At 35.1% G+C, this 18,507-nt stretch overlaps 2 protein-coding genes across 2 annotated transcripts; one reads left to right on the top strand and one right to left on the bottom strand.

Moving 5' to 3' along the window:
• Positions 1-6,578: 6,578 nt before the first annotated feature.
• On the top strand, positions 6,579-9,999 carry LOC122579414 (putative receptor-like protein kinase At3g47110). Its single transcript, XM_043751586.1, has 3 exons — positions 6,579-9,294; positions 9,379-9,770; positions 9,853-9,999. Exons 1-3 carry the CDS (start codon positions 6,594-6,596, stop codon positions 9,880-9,882), a joined length of 3,123 nt encoding a protein of 1,040 aa, XP_043607521.1. The 5' UTR covers positions 6,579-6,593; the 3' UTR covers positions 9,883-9,999.
• Positions 10,000-14,003: 4,004 nt separating this feature from the next.
• On the bottom strand, positions 14,004-14,762 carry LOC122610422. Its single transcript, XM_043783414.1, has one exon. The coding sequence runs from the start codon at positions 14,760-14,762 to the stop codon at positions 14,004-14,006; it is 759 nt and encodes a 252-aa protein (XP_043639349.1).
• Between the last annotated feature and the right edge of the window lie 3,745 nt (positions 14,763-18,507).

Raw genomic sequence — 18,507 nt, 5'->3', positions numbered from 1 at the left:
CTTGGTTGTATTCTTTTCAAACAAACCCAATGGTGGGCGAAATGTTGCCAATTGGTAATAGCCGAAGGCAAAAAGAGAGAGATAGGGAAGAGGGGATTCATTATAGTTAATCCACTTCACGTTGTATCCCATAATTACTAATCAATCCACTCGAGACGTATTATCTACTCATCCACAACCCACTATACCATAATCCCGCCATAATCTTAATAATCCTTTCCACATTATCCTCTCCACATTATTATCCTCTCCACGCTATTATCTTCTTCATATTTTCCCCCCTTCCACAAACTACCCATTGTAATCAAGTAAGTTTTATTTTGGATTTTTTAAAAGAAATCAATTTAGTTTTGTACTTTTGTTTATGGGAGTGAATATTACTACCACACCTTTTAATAAATTTACCACACTCATGCATCATTTACTTGTATAGGCTATTATCTATACTCCTTACTAAAAATTATATGAGGTGTTGAAAAGTTTACATGTTTGGAACATGTAATTTTACTTTTTTACCCTCACTTCTTCTTTCATAGCCATCCTCCATCTCCCAATAAATATCTCATTCTCCTAATAAATACAGATCAAGATATGATATACCCGTGGAAGAAAAAATACAGTCATGCTTCCTTCTTCAATCACGATAGTCACGACTTGATATGCCCTGTCTATGGTATCCGCCGCAACGCGCGGGTAACATGCTCGTATCATTTGTATATTGTGGTAAATTAATCAATTCTCTTTGTTTATTGGATATGGCAAATTTTATTCTTGTTTTTTTGGAATTAATCCTTAGAATTTTGTGATTTCTTTTGTTTTTTTATGGTACAAAGGGTAAATAGAGAGTTTCATCTTTTACGCCTGCCTTATGCAGATAATTACCCCTTTACCCATCTCGTTTTATAGAATCTCCTTTCTATAACAAGGAAAAAAACATTCAGACACCCGACAACCAAATCCAACTCTTTATACCTGCAAACATCTTAGATCACCACCATCTAGAATGGCCACCAACCACCGTCGTCTACAACCACCTACAACCACCGCCGTCTGCAACCACCATCTGTCACCGCCGTCTACAACCACCACCGTCTACACCCACCTCCAACCACCGTTGTCTACCGTTACCGGTTCCAACCACCGTCACCTACAATCACCACAAGAATTATCCCTTTACCCATCTCTTTCTATAGACTTATTCTTTTTATAACAAAAAAAACATTTAGCCATCCGACAACCAAATCCCAACCCCCTATACCCCTAAAACTCTCCAAGCACCACCACCTACAATGACCACCAACCACCGCCATCTACAACCAACTCTAGCCATTGTCGTCGTCTATAACCACCTCTAGCCACTGTCGTCTACAATCACCTCCAGCCACCGTCGTCTACAACCAACTCCAGCCATTGTCGTCGTCTACAACCACCTCCATCCACTGCCGTCTACAACCACCTTTAGCAACCGGCGTCTACAGTTACCTTAACCAAACCACCTCCACCTACAAGCACCGCTAGGCACCACCATCTTCAATCACACCAATGCCTAAAATCACCACTAGCCACCGTCGTCTACAATCACCACCAACCAACCACCAGCGTCTACAATCAAAATCCAACTGCGTCACCACCATCTGTGGCTGCCGTCATTGATGATATCCGAAGTATAACACCGCATCACCCCTGGCTGGTTGTCGTCATTGATGATATTCGAAGGATACCACCGCATCACAACCACCTGTTGTTGCCAAATTCTACACCATATAATGAGGTTATTATTTTTTGACAATTGAGTTTTGACATAATCTACCTCTCTTCTGAAGTTTTTTTTAATTTAGGAAATTGAATGTTGTGATACTAAATATAATCTTTATAAATTTTGTAACCATCAATTTGAGAAATTTTTTTAACTTTTCATTATTTAATTAATTAAAAAAAGTTTCAAATAATTTTATTACTAAATAATTTTTAGAGTTAATGACATAAATCGTCCATGTGGTTTACCAAAATAGTCATCTTTCGTCCTTAAAAATCTAAAACCTCAAGGACAGTCCTTTATAAGAGGATAAGATTCACGTTTGGTACTTTACCTATTTGACTGTCACTTCTCTCCGTTAAACCCCCCACGTGCTTCCCACGTGAGGGGTATTCTAGTCATTTTTACTCTAAAGGACGAAAGGTGACTATTTTGGTAAACCATAGGGACGACTTATGTCATTAACTCTTTACAAAAACCTAATATTTTTTCATCTTTTTGTTTCACTTACTTAAAGCCTAGATATTCTAAAATTACATACATATATACACATACATAAACACAATAATACATATATCTCTATTTGAAGATCAATCTATCCAATTTCATTCATCTATTTAAATGAAATGGCTACCATTAATCAAAGGCAGAGAACACAACAAAAAAAGAATGAATGAAGATGGGGATACCATCACTTTCCTGCAAACCACTGCTGTGCCTTTTAGGCCATTAGACCGTCGAATCTTTCAAGCCATCAGTTATATATATCTAAATGGTGACGACGAAGATGGGGAGGTCGACGTTATAGTGATCGAATTTTATAGATATAGATCTGGATATAAATATCGATCAGAGGTGGGGTGCGGTGGTTGGATTAAATATATATGGACCTGGATATATATGGTGACAACAAATTTTATAGATTTAAATACAAGTCAGCGGTGTGGTCCCCGACGGATATGCGTGCACAACAACATGTGGGTCTCCATTTGCGACTGCCAGATGTGGTGTGGTGGGTCGAATGGGGGCTCACGTTAGTGGTGGTGATGAATGGGTCTGACGGAGTTGATGATGAGTAGGGCTGGCGGCGACGGTGAATTGTGAGATGCCGACGGTTTTTGGTGGTGTGGTGATTAGCAGTGGAGGTAGCGTGGGTCTTATATGGCAGGTGGTTTTTCGATGTGGTGATGGAGGTATGGGGTAGGTGTTGTTGATGTTGATGTCCAGTGTGTGGTTTTCCGGTGAGGTAGCCGGAAACTCCAAAAACAATTTCAGAAAAAGGTACAAACTGTAACTTAGAGAGAGAGAGAATGATAGAGAGAGAGGGTGACAAAATGAGATATATGAAAAATTTATAGATATATGTATAGATATATACTTAGAAAAAGATAGATGTAAATGTATAGATATATCAATAGAAAGGTTTAAAGGATTGAAAAAAAAGAGGATGATTTTTTTGTTGTTGTTATTATTAAAAGAAATAATTACACCTTTTGGTTTTTGTAATGAGTTAATGACATAAATCGTCCATGTGGTTTACCAAAATAGTCACCTTTCATCTTTTAGAGTGAAAATGACTAGAATGCCCCTCACGTGGGAAGCACGTGGGGGGTTTAACGGAGAGAAGGAAACGGTCAAATAGTCAAAGGACTAAACGTGAACCTTATCCTTCTATAAAGGACTGTCTTTGAGGTTTTGGATTTTTAAGGACGAAAGGTGACTATTTTGGTAAACCACATGAACGATTTATGTCATTAACTCTAATTTCTATTTCAGACCCAATATTTAATATGATTAGAAAACAATTGAACATAGTTTTATAATTTTAAATTTATAAATATATAAATCACCAATTAATATCGGTTTTCATTAACTTGTATCTCAAACTTTATCTTTTCATTCTATCATTAATCTCAAATATTGTTTTTCAACGGTATATTTAGTCTTGGAATTTTGAGTTTAAGAATTCATCCCTTTTTTTTTTCCAGCAAATGATACATTGTTAAGCCATTAGCATAGTTGCAAAGTGGTAGAAAAAATCCTAGGGCTACAATGAAACATATGATGCTAAGTTCAAGTCAGCCGCCAACCCAATCTACCACAGGTTTTGGGAACAAAGATTTCATATCACCATCCAATTAACCAACAAGTTCATCAACAATTTCCAAACGAAAATACCCCTCCCAGTCACAAACACCATCAAAAATTTATCAACAGCTCATATGTAACTCTACATAGTATTTGGTTTTATAACAATGTCTTATTATTGAAATTTATTATTGTTTTTTTTTATAAACAGCTCATATATAGATGATATAATGTAGGTCATATATAGTACTTAAGTTACTCTCAAGCTTTCCACCACATACGAGGAAGTCGAAGAGGATGGTTATGATTTTGTTTACAATGGTGTCCCTAAAAACCATGGTGTGTTGAAAAAAAAGCCCCCATGTCGTTATTGTGGAGCAACAAAGTTTAAATTTGAATTCTCCACGATTTGTTGTATGGGAGGAAAGACAAAGTTGGGTGTCACATGTGTTCCAACAGAACTGTATAATCTCTTTACGGCTCAATCAGAATTGGGAAAGATGTTCAGGCACCACATACGTTCGTACAACACAAATTTTTTGTTCACTTCAATGGGTATGACTGCTGGAGTTTATACTTTTTGTGTTCATTGAGGAATGTATCACCAGGTTGATCAATTAGTACCGAGGGACGGAACACCTAGGTATTTACAGTTGTACTTTTATGATGCGGACACCGAAGATCTGAGACTTAGATGGCCAAATCTTGATAAGAACATCGTAGTTCGCATCTTGACACGTGCTCTTGCTGCAAATCTATATGCAACAACCTTTCGCAGCATGGCTCATTTGGGACCTCTTAACAGCTATAGAGTCACTTTGAACACATCGGTTGAACTTGACCAAATGGTGTACAACCGTTCTACAACATTAGAGACAATAAATAGGCTTTCTGATGATATTTTGTTAACTTTAGTATAGAGAATTTCAACTAACTTTTATTTTAAACCTTTTATGATAGAGAGTTGATTGCAACAGGGTCCATGTTCATTTTTTCACATAATCAACTAACTATCATTCTTGAAATTTCTACTGAATTTTATTGTTATAAGGGTCATACGTGGTCTGATTATATTTTAAGTTCAAAGCGGTCTAATTGTGTCTTTGTGGAATAACAGTTTAAAGATTATATATTGTGACCAAATGATCATGTGTCCTGTTAACCTTTTTGATGATATATATTTTTTACCTTCTTATCTACAAGTTTTTACCTTATTATATAGAATTTCAGAAAATTTACATAACACAATTTGACTACATGTTGCTGGGATATGGGTTGAAGGAAATGACAACATGATACCAAAATCTCCTTGATAACCTTGGAACTAGAGGGTGTCTGGTCTTAGATAACATTTGTATAAAGAGATCATTGATGGCAGCCCCAGGGAGAGAGTTAGAAATCACGAGGACCTGACGAAAGCCAAAATCTTAACGACCCATTTTTGCAAGAGGAAGCACTCAGAGTTTGTACAAGTATTCCTTTTGTGGACTCTTTATCAAAAGGAGGGTCTATTTTTGCTTTCATTGTTGAACGTATCCAAGAAACCATCAAGGTATTGCTCCAACTCATACAAGTATCTGGTGTATCCCATAAAATGATTGTGCAAAAGTTCAGTTATCTTTTAGTTTGGAGATAGATTGCTCAAGTTTCTTCATTTTTAAACTTAAAAAGAAAAGCAGAAACAAATGAACTTAGAGTTAAAAAATACGTAGTTTAGGCACGAATATGGTAAAAATAGTTAAAAACAGTTAAAATTTCAATGCCGGTGAAATAGGTATAGTTGACCTCTAAAAGCTAGATGGATGAGGTTTTTCATATTCAAGTTATCATGGGAAGGCGAGTCTTTCTGACTCTGGTGTACGTGGTTTAACCGAGGTATCCCGTGGGATTTTTCGAATCTCTTTTAAAATATTTTAGAAATACTGTATGAAGTAAATCATGATTAGAAACTTTACCAATGCGACCAACAGAAGATATAACCCAAATCGACCCACTTTACATGTATTTTAAAAGATGCCATTATATACCAGAATTAGTAACCCAATTCCATCTAGTGACACTTGCCATGCTATCATTTTAGCATCCGCCATGCTATCAATCAGAATGAAACCTATTTTTGACCGTACACCACCAAATATGCTTTAAAGTGTTGTACAGTATAATACTATATAGCATGTTTAGTGGTGTACAGTCAAAATATGGTGATGCACAGATCACTTCCCTTTGTGGAACTATGCATAAAAAGTCAAGTGTTACAGTTTCAGTAAGACTTATTTGGTGGTTTGATCATGCTTGCAAATTATGCAAAAGGTTAAATAACTAACCACATGATCATCCACTACTACACTAGTTTAAAAAAAAAACTCTTACTTTTTATATCCGTAATAACTTATTAATAACAGTTTTTAGGGTTGTTATTAACATTTTTCAGATATAAAATATCATTTTTTTATGTGATAATTTGCTAGTGATCTGATGATAACTAGGCTTATATGACTCATGTCTTGCCTTTTAAAAAGAAAAAAATATCAGTCATGTCTCCAAAGAAAATTCCACCTTGCATTAATGTAGACCTACTTTCCGCACAGTGCCCACATAGATAATTAGTATTATTTCTGTATTGGGTCTAGTCAATTAAATGTGTTCATCAATGTGAAAAGGAATTTGATAAATGACATTCACATAACAACTTGCAAAATCTAAGGATAAAAAACTAGCAATGTACATGATCTGAAGTTCATATCCAAAAATGAGCCCACTAATTTGTTTATCATCGTATTATTCCCCTCGTATTTCTTTTCTATTTTATGCTATTTTTGTAACTTTGACTACCGCTTCTGCTGGCGGAAATGCGAGTGATCATGCGGCGTTGTTGTCATTTAAGGAGATGATTATTCATGATCCATATGGAGCTTTAAGCACATGGAACAATTCCATACATTTCTGTAATTGGCATGGTGTTTCTTGTGGAAAGCGACATAGAAGAGTGATTGTCCTAAGACTCGATTCGACAGCCCTAGAAGGCTCTTTATCCCCCCATATAGGGAACCTAAGCTTCCTTCGTCATCTTAATCTCGGGAATAACAGCTTTCAAGGAAGCATTCCTCACGAACTTGGTCGTATATCTAGGCTACGTGTCCTCGATCTTGAAGAAAACAAATTCAGCGGATCCATTCCAACTAACTTGTCTGGTTGTTTTAACCTTGAAGCGCTTGGACTTGCTAAAAATATGCTAGTTGGAAACATACCCAATGAGATCAGTTTCCTCTCGAAACTTACAATAGTTACAATTCATAAAAATAAGCTAACAGGTGGGATCCCACCTTCCTTAGGGAATATTACTTCAATGGAAGCGTTCTCTGCTTACGGAAATCCATTTGGTGGCACTATTCCAGAGACATTAGGTAATTGGAAAAACTTGACGCAAATTGGCTTTGCTGAATGCAACTTACATGGAACCATCCCTTATTTTCTTTACAATCTTTCACTTCTAACTGCTCTATCCTTCCCTACTAATAACCTTACCGGTAGTCTTCCTCCTACCATAGATCTCCCTAATCTCGAGTGGCTTGAGTTAAATAATAACAAATTAAGTGGACTTCTTCCACCGTCTTTATCTAACTGTTCGAAATTAAACATACTTGAAATAAGTTACAACAGTTTCATAGGGAAGTTGACCATCGACTTTGCAAAACTAAGAGATCTTCGTTTCCTGTTCTTAATTGGTAACGACTTTGGACGAGGAGGAGATGTGAAGTTCTTAATTGATTCTTTGAAAAACTGCAGCAGCTTAATAAGATTGGGGCTTACAGAGTGCAACTTTCAAGGAATGGTTCCACAATCAATAGGTAATCTGTCTCAACAACTTGTTAGGTTACGCTTGGGAGGAAACCGATTTTATGGAGCTATCCCTTCAAGTATTGGTAATCTAGTTGGCTTAAAATATTTATCTTTAGATGCCAACCAATTCTCCGGAAGCATCCCCTCTACCATTGGTATGCTTCAAAACCTAGGATTTGTTGCTTTAGATGAAAACCATTTTTCTGGTCCAATTCCAGAAGTCATTGGGAACTTATCTTCATTGATTACGCTTCGTTTAGGTTCCAATAGACTCGAAGGTCACATTCCAACAAGCTTAGGAAATTGTCAAAAGCTGTCGGAGTTGCACCTTCATGACAACAAACTCAGTGGCACAATACCTAAACAGCTTTTCCAACTTCCCTCTCTATCGATAACATTTAACCTTTCTAATAACAACCTATCTGGTTCACTTCCAAATGAGATCGGAGACCTCAAGATGCTGACCGCACTAGATATATCTTATAATAATATATCGGGTGATATTCCAGTTGGGCTTGCTGGTTGCACAAGTCTTACATTCTTATCCCTCAAAGGGAACTTACTTCAAGGCATGATATCATCCTCGTTACGTTCGTTGAGAGGATTGGAGGTACTTGATATTTCTCATAATAATCTATCAGGCCGAATTCCCCAATTCTTAGAAAGTCTTCCATTAAAATTTATGAATTTATCTTTTAATGATTTTGAGGGTGATGTGCCAGTTGTAGGAGTGTTTTCCAATGCAAGTGCTTTCTCTATTTTGGGAAATAGTAGGCTTTGTGGGGGTTTGGTTGAACTTCGGTTACCCAGATGCAAAAAGACAAAGAAACAAGAACGAAGGTTCTATTGGATCATAATAGTCATTGTAGTTACATTACTGCTTTTTGGAGTAGTTTGTTTAGTGTATGCTTGCCGTAAGAAGAAAAAGAACAGAGAATTTCCTCAAACATCAAAGAATGAAGGCTTCTTAAAAGTGTGGGTACCGAAATGGTACGGGAGAACAGGGGGCTACTTCCACGCTAACTTTTTTACCATGAAAGTTACATATAATCAACTTCATAAAGCTACCAATGGCTTCTCTGAAGCCAATTTAATTGGCAAGGGTGGGTTTAGCTCCGTTTATAAAGGAATCCTTGAACATGATGACAAATTTATTGCGGTCAAAGTTCTACATCTACTGATTCGAGGAGCACACAAAAGCTTTATAGCAGAATGTGAAGCATGGCGAAATATTCGACACCGAAATCTCTTAAAGATAATAACTTTGTGTTCAAGTGTTGATTTTCAAGGCAATGATTTTAAGGCTTTGGTTTACGAGTTCATGCCCAATGGGAGTTTAAATGATTGGTTGCATTCAAGTGCAAGTAAATCTAAACTTAGCCTTATTCAAAGAGTAAATATTCTCATCGATATCGCATCTGCACTTGATTATCTTCATAACGAATGCTTAACAAGAATTGCTCATGGAGACCTGAAGCCAAGCAATATTCTACTTGATAATGATATGGTTGCCCATATTGGAGACTTCGGTTTGGCAAGATTTCTTGGAACAAGTTCAAACAAACATAGCTCAACAGGTGTTAAAGGAACAATTGGATATGCACCTCCCGGTAAAGTTAATGCATTTATATATGCTCATTTTTATTTCGAAATATTTATATTTTTTTAAAGTACCTTCTTGTTATAAATTATAGAGTATGGTCTGGGGAATGAGATCACTAGCAGTGGAGATGTCTATAGTTTTGGGATATTATTATTGGAGGTCATGACTGGGAAAAAGCCGACAGATGACATCTTTGATGAAGGGCTGAGCCTTCATAAATTTGTTTCTGCAACCTTTCCGGATCATGTAATTGATGTTATTGATGAGAGCGCAATTGTTATGCAAAACACTAAAGCAAATGCACAGAAAGTGGATGAGTGTTTGGCTTCAATATTCAAGACTGGAGAACTGGATGAGTGTTTAGCTTCAATTTTGAAGATCGGAGTATCATGCTCTGTAGAAACCCCGTCATGCCGGATGAATATCAAGATTGTTGTCGAGGAGTTGATGCGTATACTAGATATATTATTGAAAGCTTTTCAGGTACCAATTTTACTCCTTTTACGCAATCCTGTTAGAAAACCACCAGAATGAGTAAGATATTTTGTTCTATGTTTGCATGCAGGTACATCACCAACCTTCAGTGGCAAATTAAAGATGGAAAATTAAAGGTTGCAAGGAGTGGGATATGCAATAGGTAAATAGTTATTACTTTTTCCATGTCTGTATGAAATACTATGAATGTGATTTAATTAATTACCTCGTTACGTAAGTTTATTAGTTTCATGACATAAGAAATTTAAGTAATATTTCTGTTTGTTTAAAAAACATTAAGTGACTTTTACATTTTAAGTGTATAATGTTTTAGAATGTGCTAGTGTTTAAAATAATTAATATTTAAACCCAAGAATGGTTGCACCAGCAACAAAATCCACCAAAGCCTATATTAACATGCTGGTACTTCTGTCCAAGTCATTGGAAACCAATATGAACCCAGACAATAGCAGCAAAGGGCAACCCATAACGACAAAGATCCAATCATTTAATTTTTCAGTTTGCGCAATCCGCCGACCATATGCTCTAATCAAACCAGGTCCCTTTCACGTATTGTTTTATGAAAATCAGTAAAAAGATATTTTCAAAGCATTTTCATCATTCTGAAAGGTAAAGATATAAGTACATCTACACAAATATCTACAATCTATTCGATCACTATGAAACTAAACTTTATTGGTTGTAATGGATCAATTCTTATGTTGCTGCATCAAAAAGCTATGAAAAATTTATTATTTTATTACATTAAATGAAGCACAAACAAATGTACGTACCTTGACCTTCAGACACAACTTCAACAGAACTGTGGCATTACCACTTGATAGCAACCAATTCAATACAAACTAATGAACTATGTATCTTTTGTTCTCTGTTTATTTCTTTCTTTTATACTTTCATTTTGGTACTTCGTCTGTTGGTCGTTAGCAAATCATCATACATATGTTACATGAAAACATGATTACTGCTTATGTCATTGATAACTTCTTGTGTCATTGATCTACATGAGAATCCGGAATCTAGTTCAGCTAATGATAGGGTAGGTTCATGTTTTGTGTTTATGGTCAAAAGAGTATAATGGAAACAAATACCTAGTCAAAATTAGATTTAACTATTGCAGTAGTATTTTGGCACGCCGATTTTTATTAACAAAAATGTAAATAAAACTTGGACAGCAAGTGTTTTAGGCCAACCAAATCCAACGTGTTCCTACATGTACCCAAAGATTGCCCATTTTCACCCATCACCAAAAGTGCCAGTTTTATAACACGGAATCAACAATATAACCAAGTAAACCAACTACAGGGATCCCCTTCCCCTATCACCAATAGGTATCCATGACCCACAGCTCTACAACTGGCCTAGAATTACATCTTCCACCCCCTGAGATAGTTTTGTTGATGAAAACATACCCGGAATCCATTCATGCTTGGCCCCATGAAACTTCAAAACAAAAGCCACTTATCATCTCCATGCTTTTAATCAAGCCAAGTACAGCCCATAATTTGCATGTCAAAGCAAGACCTTCATAAACATAAGCTCAAAGGAATGACATGATACTTATCATATTGAGCCTTCTCGTCATTACAAAACTATTGATTCTATTGCTTTTGGTTCACATCACAAGCTTCCCATGCTTATAATTGTTTTAAGTGTATCATAAAATTGGTTCACATCACAAGCTTTCCATGCATGCTTATAATTGTTTTAAGTGTATCATAATGTAAAAGTCGTACATTATATATAGTCAAATGTCTCAGTTTTCAGAGGTTACTCGCTATGATCCAAGAAAGAGGTTGCAAAGATTTAAATTTATTATTTTTTCCTTACAGAGGCTAAAATTGAAAAAGAAGTTTATGGCAAAGTTAACTCAGCTTTCCCTTAAACTACTTCTGCTATAATTTACCTAAAGAAACATTTATACATTGGCCTAAGTTACCATGTTACGCATGTAGGGTATACAAAAAGCTCAGTAATTAAAACACAGTTTTTAAACAAAATCTGTATATATAAATACAGAGGCACAAATCTCTTAGCATATAACTTCCATCTATAATTGAAATGTGAAAAGATGGAGACCTTCCAATTACAGCAACTTGAAAAAGAGATAAAGAGGGCAGATTGTCGAAAAATGGTGAAGTGGGTAAATTACATAAAAGAAAACCATGATATCTTAAAACAAGTTCTGCACATTTACCTACTCTCGTCCTAATTAAATTACTTAAATATGTTCAACTACATATGTCTACGTCTATTTTATTGACTTTTGTTACCACCTTGACCTTTGTCTGCGGGAAGCAAGGGTCTACATAACCAGTGGAAAATGCTATCCGGAGTTACTTTCAAATAAGTGGACTCTCACTATCTGTATCTGTATCTATATCTATATCTATCTTAATTTTAATATATACTATAACACAGTTGAACTAATTACTAATTAACCAATCACATCGTTCGATTTCATCAAATTGACTTTTGATGATGTAATCATTTAGATAAACTATAAATTAAAAATCCTAATAATCATTATCCAAATATATTATTATATTAATATCTATATTAATTTGTAGAAAAAGTCTTATTAATTTATACTTTTTTGTTTTCCATCAATAATTTACATTTTTTAGCCCTGAATACTTAATTTATATTAATTTTTAGCCATCAACTTGAGAGAATTTTTTAAAATTTACAATCATTTAATTAAATAAAAAAAATTTAACATGTGAAATATTTTATACAAAAAATTATTTAAAAACCTAATGACTTATTAACAAATATTAGAAGAGTCCTAATTGTTATCAAAGAATATAAAAATAATCCTAATTGTTATCATATTATCATAGAACAAATGATTGAAAATAAACATATGCGTGTTATGAACGCGTATCATGATTAAATACATATACTTGAATGTCAAGTTCGGGATCACAAATATGTTTATATTTTAATTCTTAATTATTTTTCCTAATAATATCACATTATGAGTACATCTGTTTCAAAATATATTATAATGGATAAATTATTATATATAGCATGTGTCTTGTGGAATGACTACGACAAAAAATTTCATCAATATGTCTAGGCTAATAATGACAGTGAGTAACCTATGATTATTATACTACAACTTGCAAAATATAACACTTAAAACCGTGTTATTTTTAAAATTGTAAACTTTTATGATTTAAATGTATGAAGATCTAATATTGTTAATATCGTAAATCTCGTGTCCAGTGTTGGACACGGGTATAAAATCTAGTATCTATACTATATTATAAAGCAAATCCATTTTTCAACTTTCAACTTTTCAACATTCAATTTCAACAATATACACATGATAATGCATGATGTACCATACATCAATGTCTACAACTTTCTCTCTTCCATAAATCATTTTATTCCTCTAATTTTTTCAAAATTTTTATCTAAAAAACCGTACATCGATAAATTATAAAAATTATATGGATGTTCTTAAAATTTCATGTTGTTTCATTAGAGATGTTATTCCATATACTTTCGACAAATTTTTAAATTCGAGGGTGAAGTCCGTACGGCTAAGGCATTTGGCTATGACACTCTATGACATATCACCTCCTATGACCTATCACCCTCACCATCTCACCGCCGCAACGCTCGGGTACCTGCTCTCGTATAAAGATTAATCAGCACTTTACAAGCTTATATAATAAGCATGTCTACATAAATCAGGTTATCTCTACCAAACATTACTTGGCTACTTACGTTAATGATTAAGCATGCTTTACCGGACAGACCATTTTGTCTCACATAACAAAAACCATTTTGTGTCACATAACAGAAAGTAACCAGAAAGTAGTAATACAATTACCGCCAAACATAATAAAAATTAGACACATTAATCCCACTACCTTGTGTGCCTGCCACAATGGTTGTAAGATTATACCTCCACACTTTGCAATGCAACCATATCATGGCCTGCAATTTATACCCATAAAAACACTACAAAATTTCATTGATCAATCAAAAGTAGACTTTCCATGTAGGACTTCACAGAGAAGGTTACACTGTGTCCAACAAACCCGAGATCCTTGATCCGTTCCGAGCAAGAGTCATAAGCGAAAAGAGAATGAGATCCATGGTCAACTATAGGTTCGCAATTCTTCATAAATCCACGTACCATACAGAAAGGTGAAACCCGTGTACTAACAGTGAATAGTTTTGTAAACGATTTAGTAACACCTTGCCCCATCATCCATACAACACAAATTTCAGGTTCATGATTTCAAGCACGACAGCAGACTCCATTCGCTTAGAGATAGATAAAGAGGCCTTATCTAGGCATGCTAAATTATCTGGAAGGCATACTTCTTCGAATCCCTCACTACTCAAATCAAATGACATAATCAGATTGTGAAAACAACATCTACCATCTACGTTAATCCTCTCAAAGGCATGCCAATAAATAAACCCGTCAAGAGCAACCTGAGACCAACAAAACCTAATCGAATTACGAAAAGGGATATTGTTTCTTCCGCTACATGATGGACTTTTCCAAATCCCCGAGCTTAAAGTAAAAACCTCAACACGTGAAGGGACGTGAACTGAAGTGTCAACTCGATATCCAGGATTATTAATCTTAAAAATCTTAGGGTCCTTAGTTTGAGGACTAACCCCAAAACCTAAAATAGTTCCACACCCTTTATACAGAACATTCAGCACAAACACATCAACACATTTTCGAATCCAAGGATTCCAGAGAACAACCATATAACTTATTTTTCTGTTCTCAGAAAGACACGGTCGGTTTGGGTCATAACCATACAAGCAAAACAAGCCGTAAGAGCAACCGACAATTCTTGAATCTCTAAGATTGTTAACAAAGTTAGGAAATTGGTGTTCGTCCAAATTATCATCAGCAACCGAAACATACTTGTATTTGGGAATGTCATAGATACGTATAGAATGAAAGTAATACCAAATAGGATCAATCATCAGTAACTTAAACATCTTTATATTCAGGAATTTTTTATCTTTTTCAAAAGGAATGTACCTTAGTAGCATATTGTTAGAATATTAGCACATAAACATATAACAATTCACAAGTACGCAGCGAAAAGGAAACGTATATGCAATACTATTAATTAACAAAGAGAGAATCAAAACGTGTACCTTTGTGCAAAGCTTCCAATATAATTATTAATAATAAGATTATTATTATTATTGTAGGGTTTAAAGTAAAACTCCTCTACGATCGCACACTAGACACCCCTTATACCGTATGCTAGTACCCCGATCACGAACGAACAACCCTTTGTATAAAAACCCTTTGGATCGAAAATTCCCAAAACCGAAAACCAATGTTGTCGACTTACTAAAAACAAAAACCCATAATTGATGCTAGCATTAGCATTAATTATATATATGTTTTACAAGGAATTCGTAAGCAACAAAACCAAAAATTCAAAACTCTTTTGATTTTAACTTACGGCCGAACCAAAGAAGGGAGGAAAAGAGGAGTAATTTTCTTATGTGAAGTAATGAATAAACCCTTAGAATAAAGCCTCTATATATAGGGATTATTTAGGGTTTATTTACTTGGTGACCAAGTTAATCAAGACCCCTAAAAGGCTCTCAAAAACCGGCCCCCCATATGGATTTAGAGCCCAACTCTAATTTTCATATTTCACATTTTAATCCTCCATTTAATTAATTAAATATAATTAACCCCTTAATATATTTAAATTAATCATTTCGTGATCTAATTACTTAATATATTACTTTAATATAGTAATTAATAATATAGAGTTACCGTGTTATTTCGTGTGACCCCGTAGGCTTAAATTATTTTCGGACATACGTTTATACTTAACATGATCACACTCCAACAGCTCCCACTTGAGCATGTTATTTTATAAAAGTAATAACATTGGTTAGCGTCTAGCAACACGCCAATGCTCCCGGAAATATTTAAGAATAGATTCTTAAATTGCCAAGTTGAAATGATTTAGTCTTTTATATCCCTTTGTTCAGATACCCTTGTTAATTATGAATATGGATCAATGTCATTTCATAATTTAACGATTATGTTTCTCATTTCTACAATTAATCAAGATTACCAAATTAGTCAAGACCACCTCTTGAGTTCATTTGGATGTGGCCACACAAACATCTTCAATTAATTAATGAGGGCGCCAAATGGTATCATACTTCAGTTGCAAATTGAAGGAACAAATCCTGTATTGACTACAAGTGTCTGGCCATGTTGTTTCTTAACATTTCTGAAAATAGCCCTTTATTACTGTCTTGTTCAGGACAGTTAGGAACTATATCAAGAAATGCAATCTACACATGCATAACTCACTTGTATCTCAAGTCAAAGGATAAATAAAGTAACCATTTCACGAATTTCATTTAATGACGCCGATCCATAAAATGATAATTCGTTCTGTGGGGTAAGTCCAATATTCACCTTTTGAATATCATGTGAGTTTGGTACGATCCACCATCTTCAAAATATTCCCTTAAATATTTTCACCAATCTCTCACAATTGTCTTACTTTAATTATATTCTCATATAATTAATCGACAATAGACATTTAGAATATTCAGCTAATATTCATGGATTTAAACATGCAAATATAGGACACAATTATTATAAAAATGAAACCACTTATACCGCGTATAAAAATTTATTTATTGAAATAACAATTGTTTAACATCCCATTATCAAAATACCAATCACAGATTTACATGATATAACTTAGCAATAACCTATGCCCACAGCATACTTATTAACCTTTCCTTTTGACAATACCTTTGTAAAAGGATCCGCTAAGTTATAATCTGTGTGAACTTTTAGTAATTTGATTTCACGCAATTCGCTTTGCTCACGAACGTAGTGATATCTTATCAGGTAATGTCTGACATCTTTCTGAACCCCAGGTTCATTGGCAATGATAATTGCTCCGGAATTATCACAGTATAGTTCCATAGGTGTGTTATTTGAGGATTATCATATTAAAATCCAAAAACAAACTTTCTAATCCAGACAACCTTCATGTCGTCTTCTCTGAGACGACAATATACTCAGATTCTATTACGTACATAGCAACTGTGGTTTGCTTTTAGCTTAAAGCATTCCATTGTGTCTTCATGTAAAATGAAGACGTATCACGACTGATATTCTTGATTCATCTTCATCAGTCATGAAATCCAACATCACAAATTCTATTACCATTTGAATTTTGATCAGGATTTCAACCATACACCAAGAATAATTCTTTAGTAGCCCGCATCTACTTAAGAATACTTTTCACAGCAGTTCACTGATCCACTCCGGGATTTTGCTGATATCGGCTAACAATATTTTGAGTGAACACAACTTCAGGTCTAGTGCATCTTTCCGTGTACATGATAGATCCCACAACCGAAGCATAAGGAACTCTTTGCACACGCTCCACCTTTTCAGGTGTAGAAGCACCGTTCTTGCTAGATAAATTAAGTCCTTCTTGCATAGGCAAATTCCCGCGCTTAGAATTTTCCATCTTGAATCTCTTCAAGATCTTATCAATATAAGCACTTTGACTTAATCCAATCAACCGTTTATTTCTATCTCTATAGATTTTGATTCCAAGTATGAATGTTGCTTCACCCAAGTCTTTCATAGCGAAACACTTTCCAAGATAAGATTTAACGTCTTTCAACATTGGCATGTGATTTCCTATTATCAATATGTCATCGACATACAAGACAAGGAAAGTAACATTACTCCCACTAGCTTTGCGATATACACATGGCTCATCAGGATTCTGAACAAAATCAAGCCTTTTGATCTCTTCATCAAACCTTTTATTCCAACTCCTTGATGCTTGCTTTAGTCCATAAATGGACCTTTGAAGCTTGCATACTTTGTTGGGATATTTAGGATCGACAAAACCTTTTGGTTGTACCATATAGACTTCCTCGTCTAGAAAACCATTCAAGAAAGCGGTTTTGACATCCATTTGCCATATCTCATAGTCATAGACGCTGCTATGGCTAAGACATCCATTTCCTCATAATCAACTCCAAAGAATTGAGTATAACCTTTCGCCACAAGACGAGCTTTATAGGTGTGTACATTTCCATCCATGTCGGTCTTCTTCTTGAAGATCCACTTACACCCAACGATTCTACCATTTGGTGGAAGATCAACCAAGCTCCAGACTTGATTGTCTTTCATGGATTTCATTTCCACATTCGCAGCTTCAAGCCATTTGTCAGATTCCGGATCTGATAATGCAACATTGAAATTAGGAGGTTCATTCAAATCTCCTACTACGTGTTCTTCAGACTCAATCATAAGATTTAACCTTTCACGAGCACATATTGTCCTTGAGGACCTACGAACTGGAATCGCTTTATCTTCAACTTGCAGTTCACTTAGAGATTCATCTCTTTGAACATTTCCCCCCCAAGTTGAAGATTGCTAGTATCTTTAGAAGTTGACACATCTTCTTGATGCTCATCAAGTTCAACAATCCTTCCACTGTCCTCTTGAGATATGAGTCTCCTTTCAAGAAACTCAGAAAATCAAAAAGTCTTTGACAATGTTTCCGGTAGGAAAGTAGAAGTAGTAACCCATCGTTTCCTTTGGGTATCCTACAAAGATGCACTTAACACCACATTCATGCAGTGTCTTGTCAACCTTGGTTGGAACCATATTCAGAATGCATGCAACAATCTCTAGAGCATATTCCCAAAATAAAATGGG

This window comes from Erigeron canadensis, chromosome 8, assembly GCF_010389155.1.
Source record: "Erigeron canadensis isolate Cc75 chromosome 8, C_canadensis_v1, whole genome shotgun sequence".
NCBI classification, from domain to species: Eukaryota; Viridiplantae; Streptophyta; class Magnoliopsida; order Asterales; family Asteraceae; genus Erigeron; species Erigeron canadensis.
The sequence above is the reverse complement of the archived record's forward strand: the minus strand, read 5'-3'. Positions and strand labels throughout refer to the sequence as shown.